The 14,805-nt window shown below is 37.7% G+C and overlaps 1 protein-coding gene across 1 annotated transcript in view; it reads right to left on the bottom strand.

Annotated features, from left to right (window-relative positions):
• chrnb2 (cholinergic receptor, nicotinic, beta 2) overlaps window positions 1-14,805 on the bottom strand; it is a 105,108-nt gene that overhangs the window by 31,262 nt on the left and 59,041 nt on the right. Inside the window, exons 3-4 of the mRNA XM_061982576.2 lie at window positions 8,735-8,779; window positions 3,932-4,041 (exon numbers count right to left, since the gene is read on the bottom strand). Coding sequence (XP_061838560.1) covers window positions 3,932-4,041; window positions 8,735-8,779 — 155 coding nt within the window. The remainder of the gene's footprint in view (window positions 1-3,931; window positions 4,042-8,734; window positions 8,780-14,805) is intronic.

The raw sequence follows: 14,805 nt of genomic DNA, 5'->3' as shown, positions 1-14,805 counted from the left end.
TGTCCTCACTCAGATCCGCACGGACCTGCAGGGGGCGTGCCTTAAGTCCGGCTGGAAATCGGGAGAAATTTGGAAGAATGGTTGTCCCGGTGAGAGGCACTGAAATTCGGGAGGGTTGGCAAGTATGAGATATTCTCACTTCTTTTCTTTTGTCGCGCACAAAGATAAGAACATTTTAGTTAAATGTAAGTTGTGTCTTGGATCAAAGATCCCGTCTCCTGCCCAAAACAACAATTAAAATCTGCCTGGTTAGGCTCTGTGTATGTCACGTGTGCCTTCCTTAGGTGAAGCCAGCTTTACAGCTATGTTGTTGATTGATTGATTGAAACTTTTATTAGTAGATTCCGTACAATTGACCACTAAATGGTAACACCCAAATAAGTTTTTTAACTTGTTTAAGTCGGGGTCCACTTAAATTGATTCATGATACAGATATATACTATCAAATATATACTATCATCATAATACAGTCATCACACAAGATAATCATCAGGGTATATACATTGAATTATTTACATTATTTACAATCCGGAGTGTGGGATATGGAGGGGGGGGTTAGGTTTGGTTGGTATCAACACTTCAGTCATCAACAATTGCATCATCAGAGAAATGGACATTGAAACAGTGTAGGACTGACTTGGTAGGATATGTACAGCAAGTAGTGGACACAGAGAGAGAGATCAGAAAGTATAAGAAAAAGTGTCTACATTTGATTATTTACAATCCGAAGAGGTATTATGTGGAAGGGAGGGTGTTAGTTTAGGGTTGTAGTTGCCTGGAGGTGTTCTTTTAGTGCGGTTTTGAAGGAGGATAGAGATGCCCTTTCTTTTACACCTGTTGGGAGTGCATTCCATATTGAAGTGGCATAGAAAGAGAATGAGTTAAGACCTTTATTAGTTCGGAATCTGGGTTTAACGTGATTAGTGTTAGTGTTAGTGTTATTATGCTGTTTGTTACTTATGTATGTTATGTTGCAGCTATTTAAAATAGTTTTGTCAATTTGTTCTGGCCTGAAATAAATTGGCCCTTTGAAACATATCTTTGTCTTTGTGTGTTGTATATAGAGCACATGGCTTAGCAGAGTTCAGTGATGCAAATGCATGTCAAGTTGATCAACAGATTGTATTATTCTCCAGTGCAATAACAGTACTGAAATGAAGGCTAAAAGGGCATTAATGGGAGTTTAAAAAAATAAAAGTAGAAGAAGTAACTAAATAGTTACTTTTCACAGTAACGCATTACTTTTTGGTGTAAGTAACTGAGTTAGTAACTGAGTTACTTTTGAAATAAAGTAACTAGTAACTGTAACTAGTTACTGTTTTTCAGTAACTAACCCAACACTGTTGGTGACTGCAATAGTTTGACTTCAGAACAGACTATGGAAATGCGCTCAAATATTAACACTAAATTAGTCATCTTACTCTTGATTTTAATTGTATTCACCAATTATATCCCACCTACCTACAGTTTACAACCTTCTCAAATTGTATGAAACCATGCTTTAATCACAATTAGGGATGTCCGATAATGGCTTTTTGCCGATATCCGATATTCCGATATTGTCCAACTCTTTAATTACCGATACCGATATCAACCGATATATGTAGTCGTGGAATTAACTCATTATTATGCCTAATTTGGACAACCAGGTATGGTGAAGATAAGGTACTTTAAAAAAAAAAAAAAAATACAAAATAAGATAAATAAATTAAAAATTTTCTTGAATAAAAAAGAAAGTCAAACAATATAAAAACAGTTACATAGAAACTAGTAATTAATGAAAATTAGTAAAATTAACTGTTAAAGGTTAGTACTATTAGTGGACCAGCAGCACGCACAATCATGTGTGCTTACGGACTGTATCCCTTGCAGACTGTATTGATATATATTGATATATAATGTAGGAACCAGAATATTAATAACAGAAAAACAACCCTTTTGTGTGAATGAGTGTAAATGGGGGAGGGAGGTTTTTTGGGTTGGTGTACTAATTGTAAGTGTATCTTGTGTTTATGTTGATTTAATAAAAAAAAAAAAACGATACCGATTAAAAAAAACAAACAAAAAAACGATACCAATAATTTTCGATATTCCATTTTAACGCATTTATTGGCCGATAATATCGGCCTGCCGTGATCTCTTATCACTGGTTATTTATTTAACGCAGAAACCTTATTCCTATGGTGCGTTCCATTTGTACTGGTAAGTGGGAATTTCCGAGTTTCTTGTCGAAAGCTTTATCTGGAACGCCCCTCGAGGTCGGATTTCCTAGTCGGAATGTCAGAGAATTCTCACCACCCCTGAGTTAGCTTCAAAGACGGCTGCTATGAAACCATAATATAAGCTTCTATAATATCCGTTATTCGCACTTCTAATTAGTTTTTGTGGCACTTCGTCAGATAGTTTGACATTGTCTTTACTGCCACAAGTGGTAGAAAAGTGTATTACATTAGAACTGAGTACCGCTGCTGACCATATTGACCATAGCCGAGAAACAGATATTTTTTAGCGGCTAGTGTTGTCCCGATACCCATTGGTACCGGTACCAAAATGTATTTCGATATATTTTCGATACTTTTCTAAATAAAGGGGACCACAAAAATTGCATTATTGGCTTTATTTCAACAAAACATCTTACAGTACAGTAAACATATGTTTCTTATTGCAAGTGTGTCCTTAAATACAATCGTGAACATACAAGACAACTTGTCTTTTAGTAGTAAGTAAGCAAACAAAGGCTCCGAATTTAGCTGCTGACATATGCAGTAAAATATTGTCATTTTCCATTCTATTATTTTGTCAAAATTATTAAGGACAAGTGATAGAAAATTAATTATTAATCTACTTATTCATTTACTGTTAATATCTGCTTACTTTCTCTTTTAACATGTTCTATCTACACTTCTGTTAAAATGTAATCACTTATTCTTCTGTTGTTTGGATGCTTTACATTAGTTTTGGATGACACCACAAATTTGGGTATCAATCCGATACCAAGTCGTTACATACATTGGTCATATTCAAATTCCTCATGTGTCCAGGGTCATATTTCCTGAGTTAATAAACATAATATCAATAAAAAAAAATAAAAAAAAGATTTTGTGTTGCTAAAAAATATCGATGTAATCATAGCATCGACTAGATACGCTCCTGTACTTGGTATCCTTACAGTGGATGTCAGGTGTAGATCCACCCATGGCGTTTGTTTACATTGTGACGCCGGTAGTGTAGTGAAGCATGTTTAGTTAATCCTCGTCCTGCAGGGATGATACTTGTAAGAAACGTACTTTATTTGTCGTCATGGAGGCAAGGATTAGTGATTTAGAAGTAGCTAAAACACTGCAGACTGCAGATGGACTTTAGCTGCTAGCTAGCCAGCCATGTCTTAAAACACCTCTTCCTGAGGGCGTTTTAGTGTTATAGGTTCACCTTTATCGTTAGTTTTTAAGCCAAAATGTGTCCATTCTCCCTTTTCTGTCTACACACTGTGTCTGCTTGTAAGTACGCTGTGATTGTGCGCTGCCGAACATGCTCGTCTGCCATAGTACTGAATATGATTAATTAGTATCGTGGTACTATACTTGTACCGGTATATCGTTCAACCCTATTGGCGGCCTTCTAGGGCGCACTTACGGCCCAACAACGGCCCTATGGTTAGGAAACTCTGCTCTACAGGCCACGTCAGTGTGTTATTATGCATCTCCCTGAGCTGCTAATTGCTCCAGATGAGCAGGCTGGCACCTTACCTAGCAGCCCCCCTGCCTGGACCATGCAGCCTTTGTGTGCGTGTGGATGGCCCAATGAGGAAAAGTGCTTTAAGAGCAGTCAAGGTAGGGAAGGTTACCATGCATGAATGCCTCCCATTAAGCACCGCTTGCGAGCATGCATGCGTGAGTCCGCCTGTATCAGCGTGCACCTTTTTGTGACTTACTTGTTGTAGAGAACCACGTCGGGCAGCCAGATGTGTTTGGAAGGCAGCCTGACCTTCAGCATGCCGTCAAACTCCTCCGGGACCCAAGTCAGGCGATAGTCCTGCCACTCCTGTGGGCCAGAAAAAAAAACACATCAGCACCAGGAAGACATACTGAGCGGAAAGAGTCTGTCGCTCTGTCTTTAAATCAGCATGCAGGCGAGGAACAAACTGTCCTCTCCTACAACTTTTACAAGAGAGATTTGATCCTGAATGGCTTCTAAAAGCAATCCGCTTGATTAAAATGTCTGCATGTGTTGACACATCCATGCCCGACATGTAACCTTGTGTAAATAGGCTCGCCTTTTACAAACCCCGTTTCCATATGAGTTGGGAAATTGTGTTAGATGTAAATATAAACAGAAAAAATGATTTGCAAATCATTTTCAACCCATATTCAGTTGAATATGCTACAAAGACAAGATATTTGATGTTCAAACAGATAAACTTTTTTTTTTGCAAATCATTAACTTTATAAGTTGATGCCAGCAACACGTGACAAAGAAGTTGGGAACTGTGGCAATAAATACTGATAAAGTTGAGGAATGCTCATCAAACACTTATTTGGAACATCCCACAGGTGAACAGGCAAATTGGGAACAGGTGGGTGCCATGATTGGGTATAAAAGTAGATTCCATGAAATGCTCAGTCATTCACAAACAAGGATGGGGCGAGGGTCATCACTTTGTGAACAAATGCGTGAGCAAATTGTTGAACAGTTTAAGAAACACCTTTCTCAACCAGCTATTGCAAGGAATTTAGGGATTTCACCATCTACGGTCCGTATTATCATCAAAGGGTTCAGAGAATCTGGAGAAATCACTGCACGTAAGCAGCTAAGCCTGTGACGTTCGATCCCTCAGGCTGTACTGCATCAACAAGCGACATCAGTGTGTATAGGATATCACCACATGGGCTCAGGAACACTTCAGAAACCCACTGTCAGTAACTACAGTTGGTCGCCACATCTCTAAGTGCAAGTTAAAACTCTCCTATGCAAGGCGAAAACAGTTTATCAACAACACCCAGAAACGCCGTTGGCTTCGCTGGTTCTGAGCTCATCCAAGATGGACTGATACAAAGTGGAAAAGTGTTCTGTGGTCTGACGAGTCCACATTTCAAATTGTTTTTGGAAACTGTGGACGTCGTGTCCTCCAGACCAAAGAGGAAAAGAACCATCCGGATTGTTATAGGCGCAAAGTTGAAAAGCCAGCATCTGTGATGGTATGGGGGTGTATTAGTGCCTAAGACATGGGTAACTTACACATCGTGAAGGCGCCATTAGTGCTGAAAGGTACATACAGGTTTTGGAGCAACATATGTTGCCATCCAAGCAACGTTACCATGGACGCCCCTGCTTATTTCAGCAAGACAATGCCAAGCCACATGTTACAACAGCGTGGCTTCATAGTAAAATAGTGCGGGTACTAGACTGGCCTGCCTGTAGTTCAGACCTGTCTCCCATTGAAAATGTGTGGCGCATTATGAAGCCTAAAATACCACAAAGAAGACCCCCGGACTGTTGAACAACTTAAGCTGCTCCTCAGTTCCCAAACATTTACTGAGTGTTGTTAAAAGGAAAGGTGATGTAACACAGTGGTGAACATGCCCTTTCCCAACTACTTTGGCATGTGTTGCAGCCATAAAATTCTAAGTTAATTATTTGCAAAAAAAAAAAAAAAGTTTATGAGTTTGAACATCTAATATCTTGCCTTTGAAGTGCATTCAATTGAATATGGGTTGAAAAGGATTTGCAAATCATTGTATTCCGTTTATATTTACATCTAACACAATTTCCCAACTCATATGGAAACAGGGTTTGCATATCTCTTTGTCATGTTTGGAATCCGTCAAACCTGGCCTCGTGTGTGTCGAGCATGTTAGAGCTGTGACCTCCATGCTGGTGCAGTATCTGTGATGATGCATGGCCGCCATGACGCTCATCACCATCCGTCCCTGCTGCCGCGACAAGTCCCCTCACTGCCTGATCCACAGAGCACTGATAGCCATTCTAGGCTTGCTTACACGTTGTAAATCCTTCCCTATCTCGTCTGCAATTGTGTGCAGGCGCGTGATGGTGACGCATCTATAAATAATGTAGTCATAAATTATGTCAAAATGACACAGCCGTCGGTTTCATGCGTAAATCCATATTTATGTGCCACATCAAGCACACGCCCTTATTTGCTTGTCAGAAACAAACACATAAATACAACAGTGTGCAACATGTACATTAGATGAGATGTGATACATAAATTACAACTATGATATTAATAATGATATGTTACGATGCGGTCGCATTGTAGTGACGATCGTGTTCCCAGGATGCAAAAGATGAGAAGCGGCAGAATTAGTGTGCAGATAAGTCTTTTAATTCCATATACAAGGTGAAAAGCAAAAATGACGGGCCACTCGGAAGCGCACGGAAAGTACAGAAAAAAGATGTGAGAGGTTAGCAAATGTGAACATAACTGTCGCATGAAGCGAACCTGTCTCCCTTCCCAGTGAAGGCCTCAGATCTGTGGAACTCTTTGCCACTGGAATTAAAGTCACAGTCGGACAATAAACTTTTCTCCACAAAACTGAAAAAGTGGCTTAAGGAAAATCAGAAGCGTGAGCACTAGAACTGGATGTAGTATGGACTTGGGCTGCAACTAACAACTAATTTGATAATCGATTAATCCGATTAATCAATTAATAATCGGATAAAAGAGACAAACTACATTTCTATCCTTTCCAGTATTTTATTGAAAAAAAAACCAGCATACTAGCAGCATACTGGCACCATACTTATTTTGATTGTTTCTTAGCTGTTTGTAAATGTTGCAGTTTATAAATAAAGGTTTATTAAAAAGAAGAAGAAAAAAGAGCCTCTGCGCATAGCATAGATCCAACGAATCGATGCCTAAATTAATCGCCAACTATTTTTATAATCGATTTTAATCGATTTAATCGATTAGTTGTTGCAGCCCTAGTATGGACAAATGGGGCCAATTATTTTCAATGTGTTTTTATTTTTGTACTTGTCTTAATCCTTTTGTATGTGTTTTACACTTCTCGTCTTTTTTTAAAAGCCTAACCAGCGACAAGGGTTGCAAATTAGCCTGTGGCTATAAGTCTTATGTACTTTAACATCAGTTACCTATGGGTAGCAATGTTTCATTGTACTGTCCCTGTCAAATAAATACATGAATGAACAACAGGAACGTGTTACCGCAGCACTAACTAGAAAGTAGCCAAAATCAAACCCGACCTGCCCCGAGTGACCGACGAGACGATATAAACTGTAGCGTGGTTAGTGGCGGCAGCAGGTGGAGTCACCAATCAGTAAAACAAATAAGGTGTGTGTGATCAGCTCACATAGCAACCAGAACGTGATGAAAGGCAGAAGCACTGAAACAGAAATAGACTCAAAACCATGGATAATAACATCAAAAAACATGACAAGGCATGACCTGTGCCACAGATAATTGAGAACCACTGTCTTAAAGTAAAAGTTAGCGCATACAAGGATGCATCAGCTATCATTTTAACAGTGGTGGCCAAACTATAGTATTATTGTATAGTATGAGATGAGTTTCATAGTTATTTCATTAGAATAGCACATTAAAATATGCATGACAACACTCCTACACTGCAAAAAGTCAGTGTCCAAAAACAAGGGGAAAAAAAAAAAAAATTAGGGGGATTTTATTTGAACTAAGCAAAATTATCTGCCAATAGAACAAGAAAATTTGGCTTGTCAAGACTTTCCAAAACAAGTGAAATTAGCTAACCTCAATGAACCCAAAAAATACCTTAAAATAAGTATATTCTCACTAATAACAAGTGCACTTTTCTTGGTAGAAAAAAAAAAGAAGAAATTTTTGCTTAATATGTTGAAAAATATTCTTAAATTATGTAAATGCTAGTGCCATTATCTTGACATAATGATATACGCTCGGCATTACATTTCTTGAAACCAGCAAACTTATACTAAAAACTGATTTATTGTTCTTAATGGAAAGGCAACAAGGCATCCGCTTTTTTACTCTCGGGGTCTCCTAGCCGCTCAGGCAAATCATATGGTCTAAAAATGCATTTTCCCATCGATAACATGACATCATCGCGCCAAGTGCATGCTCTTTCAGTCAATTAGTGCGCATATATACAGCCCGGCCCCCCCTGTCCGTTTGCTGTACTGTGCCAACTAGGAGTACGTATTTTCTATTGTTTCATTGAAAATAAAACAGCAATGTCAATTTGGCTGTCAGCTGTTTTAATTATGAGTCACAATTGTGTCAAAATCATGATTTTTTTTTTCATGCTTGAAGTAAGAAATTATTACTTTAAAAAAGTACTTTTATACTTGTGAGTGTTGATGACACAGCTTTGCAACAGTTGATATTCTAGTTTCAAGCATGTTTTACTCAATATAGGTCATAAAATCTCAGCAACAAGCTCTAATATTTTGTGTGTGTGTGTGTGTGTGTGTGTGTGTGTGTGTGTGTGTGTGTGTGTGTGTGTGTGTGTGTGTGTGTGTGTGTGTGTGTGTGTGTGTGTGTGTGTGTGTGTGTGTGTGTGTGTGTGTGTGTGTGTGTGTGTGTGTGTGTGTGTGTGTGTGTGTGTGTGTGTGTGTGTGTGTGTGTGTGTGTGTGTGTGTGTGTGTGTGTGTGTGTGTGTGTGTGTGTGTGTGTGTGTGTGTGTGTGTGTGTGTGTGTGTGTGTGTGTGTGTGTGTGTGTGTGTGTGTGTGTGTGTGTGTGTGTGTGTGTGTGTAGGTCACCTGTGTCAGCCAGACATTTGTGGTCATCACCTGCTCTCGTTCATGCTGCAGAGGAAACAAAAGAAAATGTGTGTAAATCAACCATTCCTTCTCTTTAGTTAAATGCACATTGCTCAAATATACCAACATGTTATTTCATAGATTTTATTGGTGGCAGTCTCTGTTTTTCAGTCTTTTAGCTTTGAATCTGTGAAACTATTTGCCAGGATCTCTAATACAGCTCAGAATGCTGAGAACAGATAAGGATTTAAGCTCATCTGATTAGCACTTTGACTTCACATTTCCTGGGATTTACATAATGAGGCCGCATCATTTTCAGCTTTCACACTTAAGACCTGACCACAACTCACTTTTTACAGTCAGGAAATCAATTTAAGCGTCGTTTAGTGCCGGTCGGCATGAGTGCATCACACAGTTAGTGATATTGGAAAGTCTGTTCTTTGGGCTTTATACAAATGAGTAAAGTTAAAGTACCAATGATTGTCACACACACACTAGATGTGGCGAAATTATTCTCTGCATTTGACCCATCACCCTTGATCACCCCCTGGGAGGTGAGGAGAGCAGTGGGCAGCAGCGGTGCCGCGCCCGGGAATCATTTTTGGTGATTTAACCGCCAATTCCAACCCTTGATGCTGAGTGCCAAGCAGGGAGGTAATGGGTCCCATTTTTATAGTCTTTGGTATGACGCGGCCAGGGTTTGAACTCACAACCTACCGATCTCAGGGCAGACACTCTAACCACTAGGCCACTGAGTAGTTGGATGAGTAGTTGGATGATTAGCAGAAAATTGTTATGTTTTGGGTCACCTAAAACATTGTTAACCGCATCAAATGTAATCAAGTAATGTTCCCTGACGTAACTTATTAGGCATGTCTGAAATAAATAAACCAAACCAAAATGATCACATGTCTGCCAGTGGACTGTCTTTAATCCATCTATTTTCTACCGCTTAATCCCTTCGGGGTCGCGGGGGGCGCTGGAGCCTATCTCAGCTACAATCGGGCAGAAGGCGGGGTACACCCTGGACAAGTCGCCACCTCATCGCAGGGCCCTGTCTTTAATCAATTTCCCAATAGGAACAAAAGGAAATATTCTGTTACAGGGTCAAACTGGTGGTTCCCAACCACTTTTGTGTGCCATGAGAAATCACCAGGAGCCTCATGTATTAAGCGTGCCTACGCACAAAAACCTGGTATATGTACTTTTTACATCAAAGTTGAGCTGTATCAAGACTGAACCGAACGTGGTAATGTGCGGTGTCTCACGCCAACTTCCATGCGTCACATTCGCACATTTCCACATGCTGTGGATTCTTTGGCGACACATAGGTGGTCGTTCGGGCTTTGCCAACGTGTGATTTTGGAAGGGTGTATTCATTAAAATTTTTGGGAATCTATATACCGTATTTTTCAGACCATAAGTCGCAGTTTTTTTCATAGTTTGGCCGGGCTCCAGTGCAACTTATATGCATTTTCCCTTCTTTATTATGCATTTTCGGCAGGTGCGACTTATACTCCGGTGCGACTTATACTCCGAAAAATACGGTAGATGATAAATTAAATTGGAAACTGTACATAAATATACTTAAGACAAAGATGGCAAAAATGATTGCTATGTTACATAAAATCAAAAACTCTGTAAATCAAAAGGCTCTTAACATGTTATATAATTCTTTCGTACTCCCATATCTCAATTATTGCGTTGAAATCTGGGGTAACAATTACAAATCAAACAACTCTATATTCTTACTTCAAAAGAAAGCGATTAGAATTGTAAATTATGCGGATTATCATGACCATACCAATGCTCTGTTTATTAAATTAAAAACATTAAAACTGCACAATCTTGTTGACCTCAACACTGCTATTGTGACGTACAAAGCTCATAACCACACGCTGCCTCGGTGTCTACAGGAGAGGTTCAAACCCAGAGAGAATCCCTATGACCTCAGAGGTTCAGCTGTCTTTCAGAAGGCAAACATAAGAACGAGCTTAAAAAGTAGATGTGTTTCTGTCGGGGGTTCAACTGTGGAACAGCTTGGATGATTCCTTAAAATGTTCCACTTCCATTCACACATTTAAAAAACACTTTAAGACCAATGTCTTGAAAAAATATATCACTCTTGAATCAACACTGTAGTTAATACTATGATCAATGTTAATTAAAAACTAAATGTGAGATATAAATAATAATGGAAGTATAATTGTTTGTATATAGTATATAATTGGTGCAAAGGTTTAACACGTGTACAAGGATATTTCACATGCCTTTACTGTGTATAACAGGGGTCACCAACCTTTTTGAAACCAAGAGCTACTTCTTGGGTACTGATTAATGCGAAGGGCTACCAGTTTGATACACACTTAAATAAATTGCCAGAAATAGCCAATTTGCTCAATTTACCTTTAACTCTGTTATTATTAATAATTAATGATATTTATCTTTGTGGAAACACTGATCATCTTAATGATTTCTCACAATAAATATATATATAGAAACAGATAAATATCAATATGCAACATTTTATTTTTATATTTTCTCTAAGTGCACATTTTTCGAATTGAACATTTTCAAATGATCACTTCTAAGACAGTCTTGTGAAATCACAATATCCCATTTTAACTAGCTAGCCACTAACATTTTTATAAAAGAGGAGAAAACACGAAAAAAATGAATTACATTTTGAAACATAGTTTATCTTCAATTTCGACTCTTTAAAATTCAAAAATCAACCGAAAAAAAGGAGAAAAACTAGCTAATTCGAATCTTTTTGAAAAAATTAAAAGAATTTATGGAACAACATTAGTAATTTTTCCTGATTAAGATTAATTTTAGAATTTTGATGACATGTTTTTAAATAGGTTAATATCCAATCTGGACTTTGTTAGAATATATAACAAATTGGACCAAGCTATATTTCTAACAAAGACAAATCATTATTTCTTCTAGATTTTCCACAACAAAAATTTTAAAAGAAATGCAAAAGACTTTGAAATAAGATTTAAATTTGATTCTACAGATTTTCTAGATTTGCTAGAATATATATATTTTTTTATTTTAATCATAAGTTTGAAGAAATATTTCACAAATATTCTTCGTCGAAAGAACAGAAGCTAAAATGACGAATTAAATTACAATTTATTTATTATTCTTTACAATAAAAAAAATTAATTTACTTGAACATTGATTTAAATTGTCAGGAAAGAAGAGGAAGGAATTTAAAAGGTAAAAAGGTATATGTGTTTAACAATCCTAAAATCATTTTAAGGTTGTATTTTTTCTCTAAAATTGTCTTTCTGAAAGTTATAAGAAGCAAAGTAAAAAAATAAATTTATTTGAACAAGTGAAGACCAAGTCTTTAAAATATTTTCTTGGATTTTCAAATTCTATTTGAGTTTTGTCTCTCTTAGAATTAAAAATGTAGAGCAAAGCGAGACCAGCTTGCTAGTAAATAAATACAATTTTAAAAATAGAGGCAGCTCACTGGTAAGTGCTGCTATTTGAGCTATTTTTAGAACAGGCTAGCGGGCTACTCATCTGGTCCTTACGGGCGACCTGGTGCCCGCGAGCACCGCGTTGGTGACCCCTGGTGTATAACATTTAACTGTGTTTATGTTGTGTATAATGTGTATTTATAATATGTTGTACGAAGGACATTTCATAATTTTCGGAAGTTCATCTTGTATTTGACATTGTTTATAGGGTTAGGCGCAATAAGTGTTCAACTTCAGCCTAAACCCTTTCGGTCTGCAACATTTTCTTTTTCAATCTATGAATGTACAACTGTTTGTTTATTTTGTTGACCATTGACCGAAGAATAATAATAAACTAAATTCAAAAGATCGAGGCAAGAACACAAAATTAACTTTTTCGCCAATGCAGTTAATGCTTCATATTAATATTTGTAAGGACGTCTATTAATTTATCTAGGCAATCATTTTGCCACCTATTGCTGTCCTAACGTGTTCTTGTGACTCCGGCACAGCTGCCGGTGGTTGCGGCACATGAATTGCACCGGAGACCGTGGAGGAATGGCCTGAATTTGTGTTACGCGGCTCACATCATTTTCACATGAAACTTTAATCTGGCTGTGAGCAGGCTATATTTTGCCGTAAATTACACAAATTATATTCATATTTGGAGTAATCAGAGTCACCCACCTCTTGTATCATAGGACCGGCTATCTTTTCAAACGAAAAGCAGGACTACATTATCTCTGGCCCGCTCGCCTGTTTTGGCCACATCCATCTACTTCTTCACCTTCTTCCTGATGTAGGACCACTTATTCCTTAATATTCCTAGGGTTATAACGGCAGTGGTGTGCCGTCAGGGCCAGCAAGGCCTTGTCTGCTGGCCTAACATAACCAGAAATCTTGATCATCATTAAAGATACAAGCCATTTTTTATTTACTTTCCCTAAATATCAAAAAATATTCATATTCTCTTCATGTCATATTATGCTCCTTCCAGCGCTGTTGTTTTTAGTTGAGAGTTTTTATCCAATCAGAATTCAGCTAGCTTATGTTGACATGCTGCACGAAATCTGCCTGAGACTTTCAGAATCAACAATGCGGGCGTCCGTGCACTTTTAAGTGAACGGACACAAACATTTGACAGACAGTTGCGATAGCCAATCAGATCACGAGTTGTTGACAGTAAGGCCTTCTAGCTGGCCTAAGTCAGATACTGTCTATATTGTGATGTTATGAGATAGGTAATATAAAAACTCCATTACCCAGCATGCCACAGTAGTGAAGAGCATGCACAGTTTTTGATGAGCACCTTGTGGAGTAAACTTTAAGAACTCAGCCAACACGCCTCGTCTGCATCTTTTATGATTAAACAAGACAACACATATATTTGCGAGGCCATTTTTAAGAAGGATATTTGAAGAGAAACTACATCTTGTGAGATGATGTCTGCCAACCCCGGAATCTCGAATGAGTTCTACAAGTTGTGAGTTCAGATATTTGATTTGTTAATTTTTTCATGTTTAATATGTTTTTAGCAATTTTATTTTTGACATTACCACATAAGACATGTTTTAATTGCTGATGCAGGTTTATTGATTTTTAAATGCGCCATAAAATAACCCGTTTTGTACACTGTTGGTGGTGATTCAATGCCCAGTAGTGCGTAAGTGTGTTATTTCTTCAGCAATGGTCAGGTGGTGACATAAATTATGGTATTTTGAGAGGTAATCATTGGACACAGGACATCACAGAAGGCCTAGGTGGGATACGCGCGAGCCGCCACTGTATAACTGTATCAAAATCTCACGGTACCACATTATCACGATATTAAGGCCACGGTACGATATTGTTGTGGTATATGTTCAAACAAAAGAAAAAAAGATGCCATAATGTGTAAATGGTAGTGGCAGGAATGTTTAAGATAAACACACTCACTGTATTTGGACATTGATTGATTGATTGAGACTTGTATTAGTAGATTGCACAGTACAGTACATATTCCGTACAATTGACCACTAAATGGTAACACCAGAATAAGTTTTTCAACTTATTTAAATTCATGGTAACATAAACAGTATGCTCAAATGTTCTAATCATACAACTTGTATTTTTAAGTGCAAATAATCGTGCAGGAACATTTAATGATTTGTATTACTTTTTTATAAAAAAACAAACAAACTTACAGTTGTCTTTACAGTGATAATGTAAACATCCAGTATAACACGTGTAAACAGTAATGTTTAGTTTCTTTCAACTTTTACCTTTTACTTTTTGTCCTCTACAGTGGACATGTTTATATGAGGTTGGAAAATGCTGTTTCTCAGAATACTTAACTAATAATTTAACTTTTAATAATGTAAATACCTCACAAACTGATGTTTAGCTTTGCTGGTTTCAAATATATTTTCTGGGTGACTGGGTTGCAGGTTTTTCGTTTGCATTTAACTGTATTTCCCCATTTAAAAGTCAGGGGATATTTCCATCCATCCATTTATTAGTTTTGATTGTCTTTAAATTTTTGTAGGGTGTAAAAACATTTTGAATTAATTTTTCTGGGTATTTTCATGCATTCCACCAGAGTGCAGCTATTAGGCT

The sequence above is a fragment of the Nerophis lumbriciformis genome, linkage group LG21 (genome assembly GCF_033978685.3).
Source record: "Nerophis lumbriciformis linkage group LG21, RoL_Nlum_v2.1, whole genome shotgun sequence".
Lineage (NCBI taxonomy): Eukaryota > Metazoa > Chordata > Actinopteri > Syngnathiformes > Syngnathidae > Nerophis > Nerophis lumbriciformis.
Note: the sequence above shows the minus strand (reverse complement) of the source record. Positions and strands in the feature narration are given on the sequence as shown.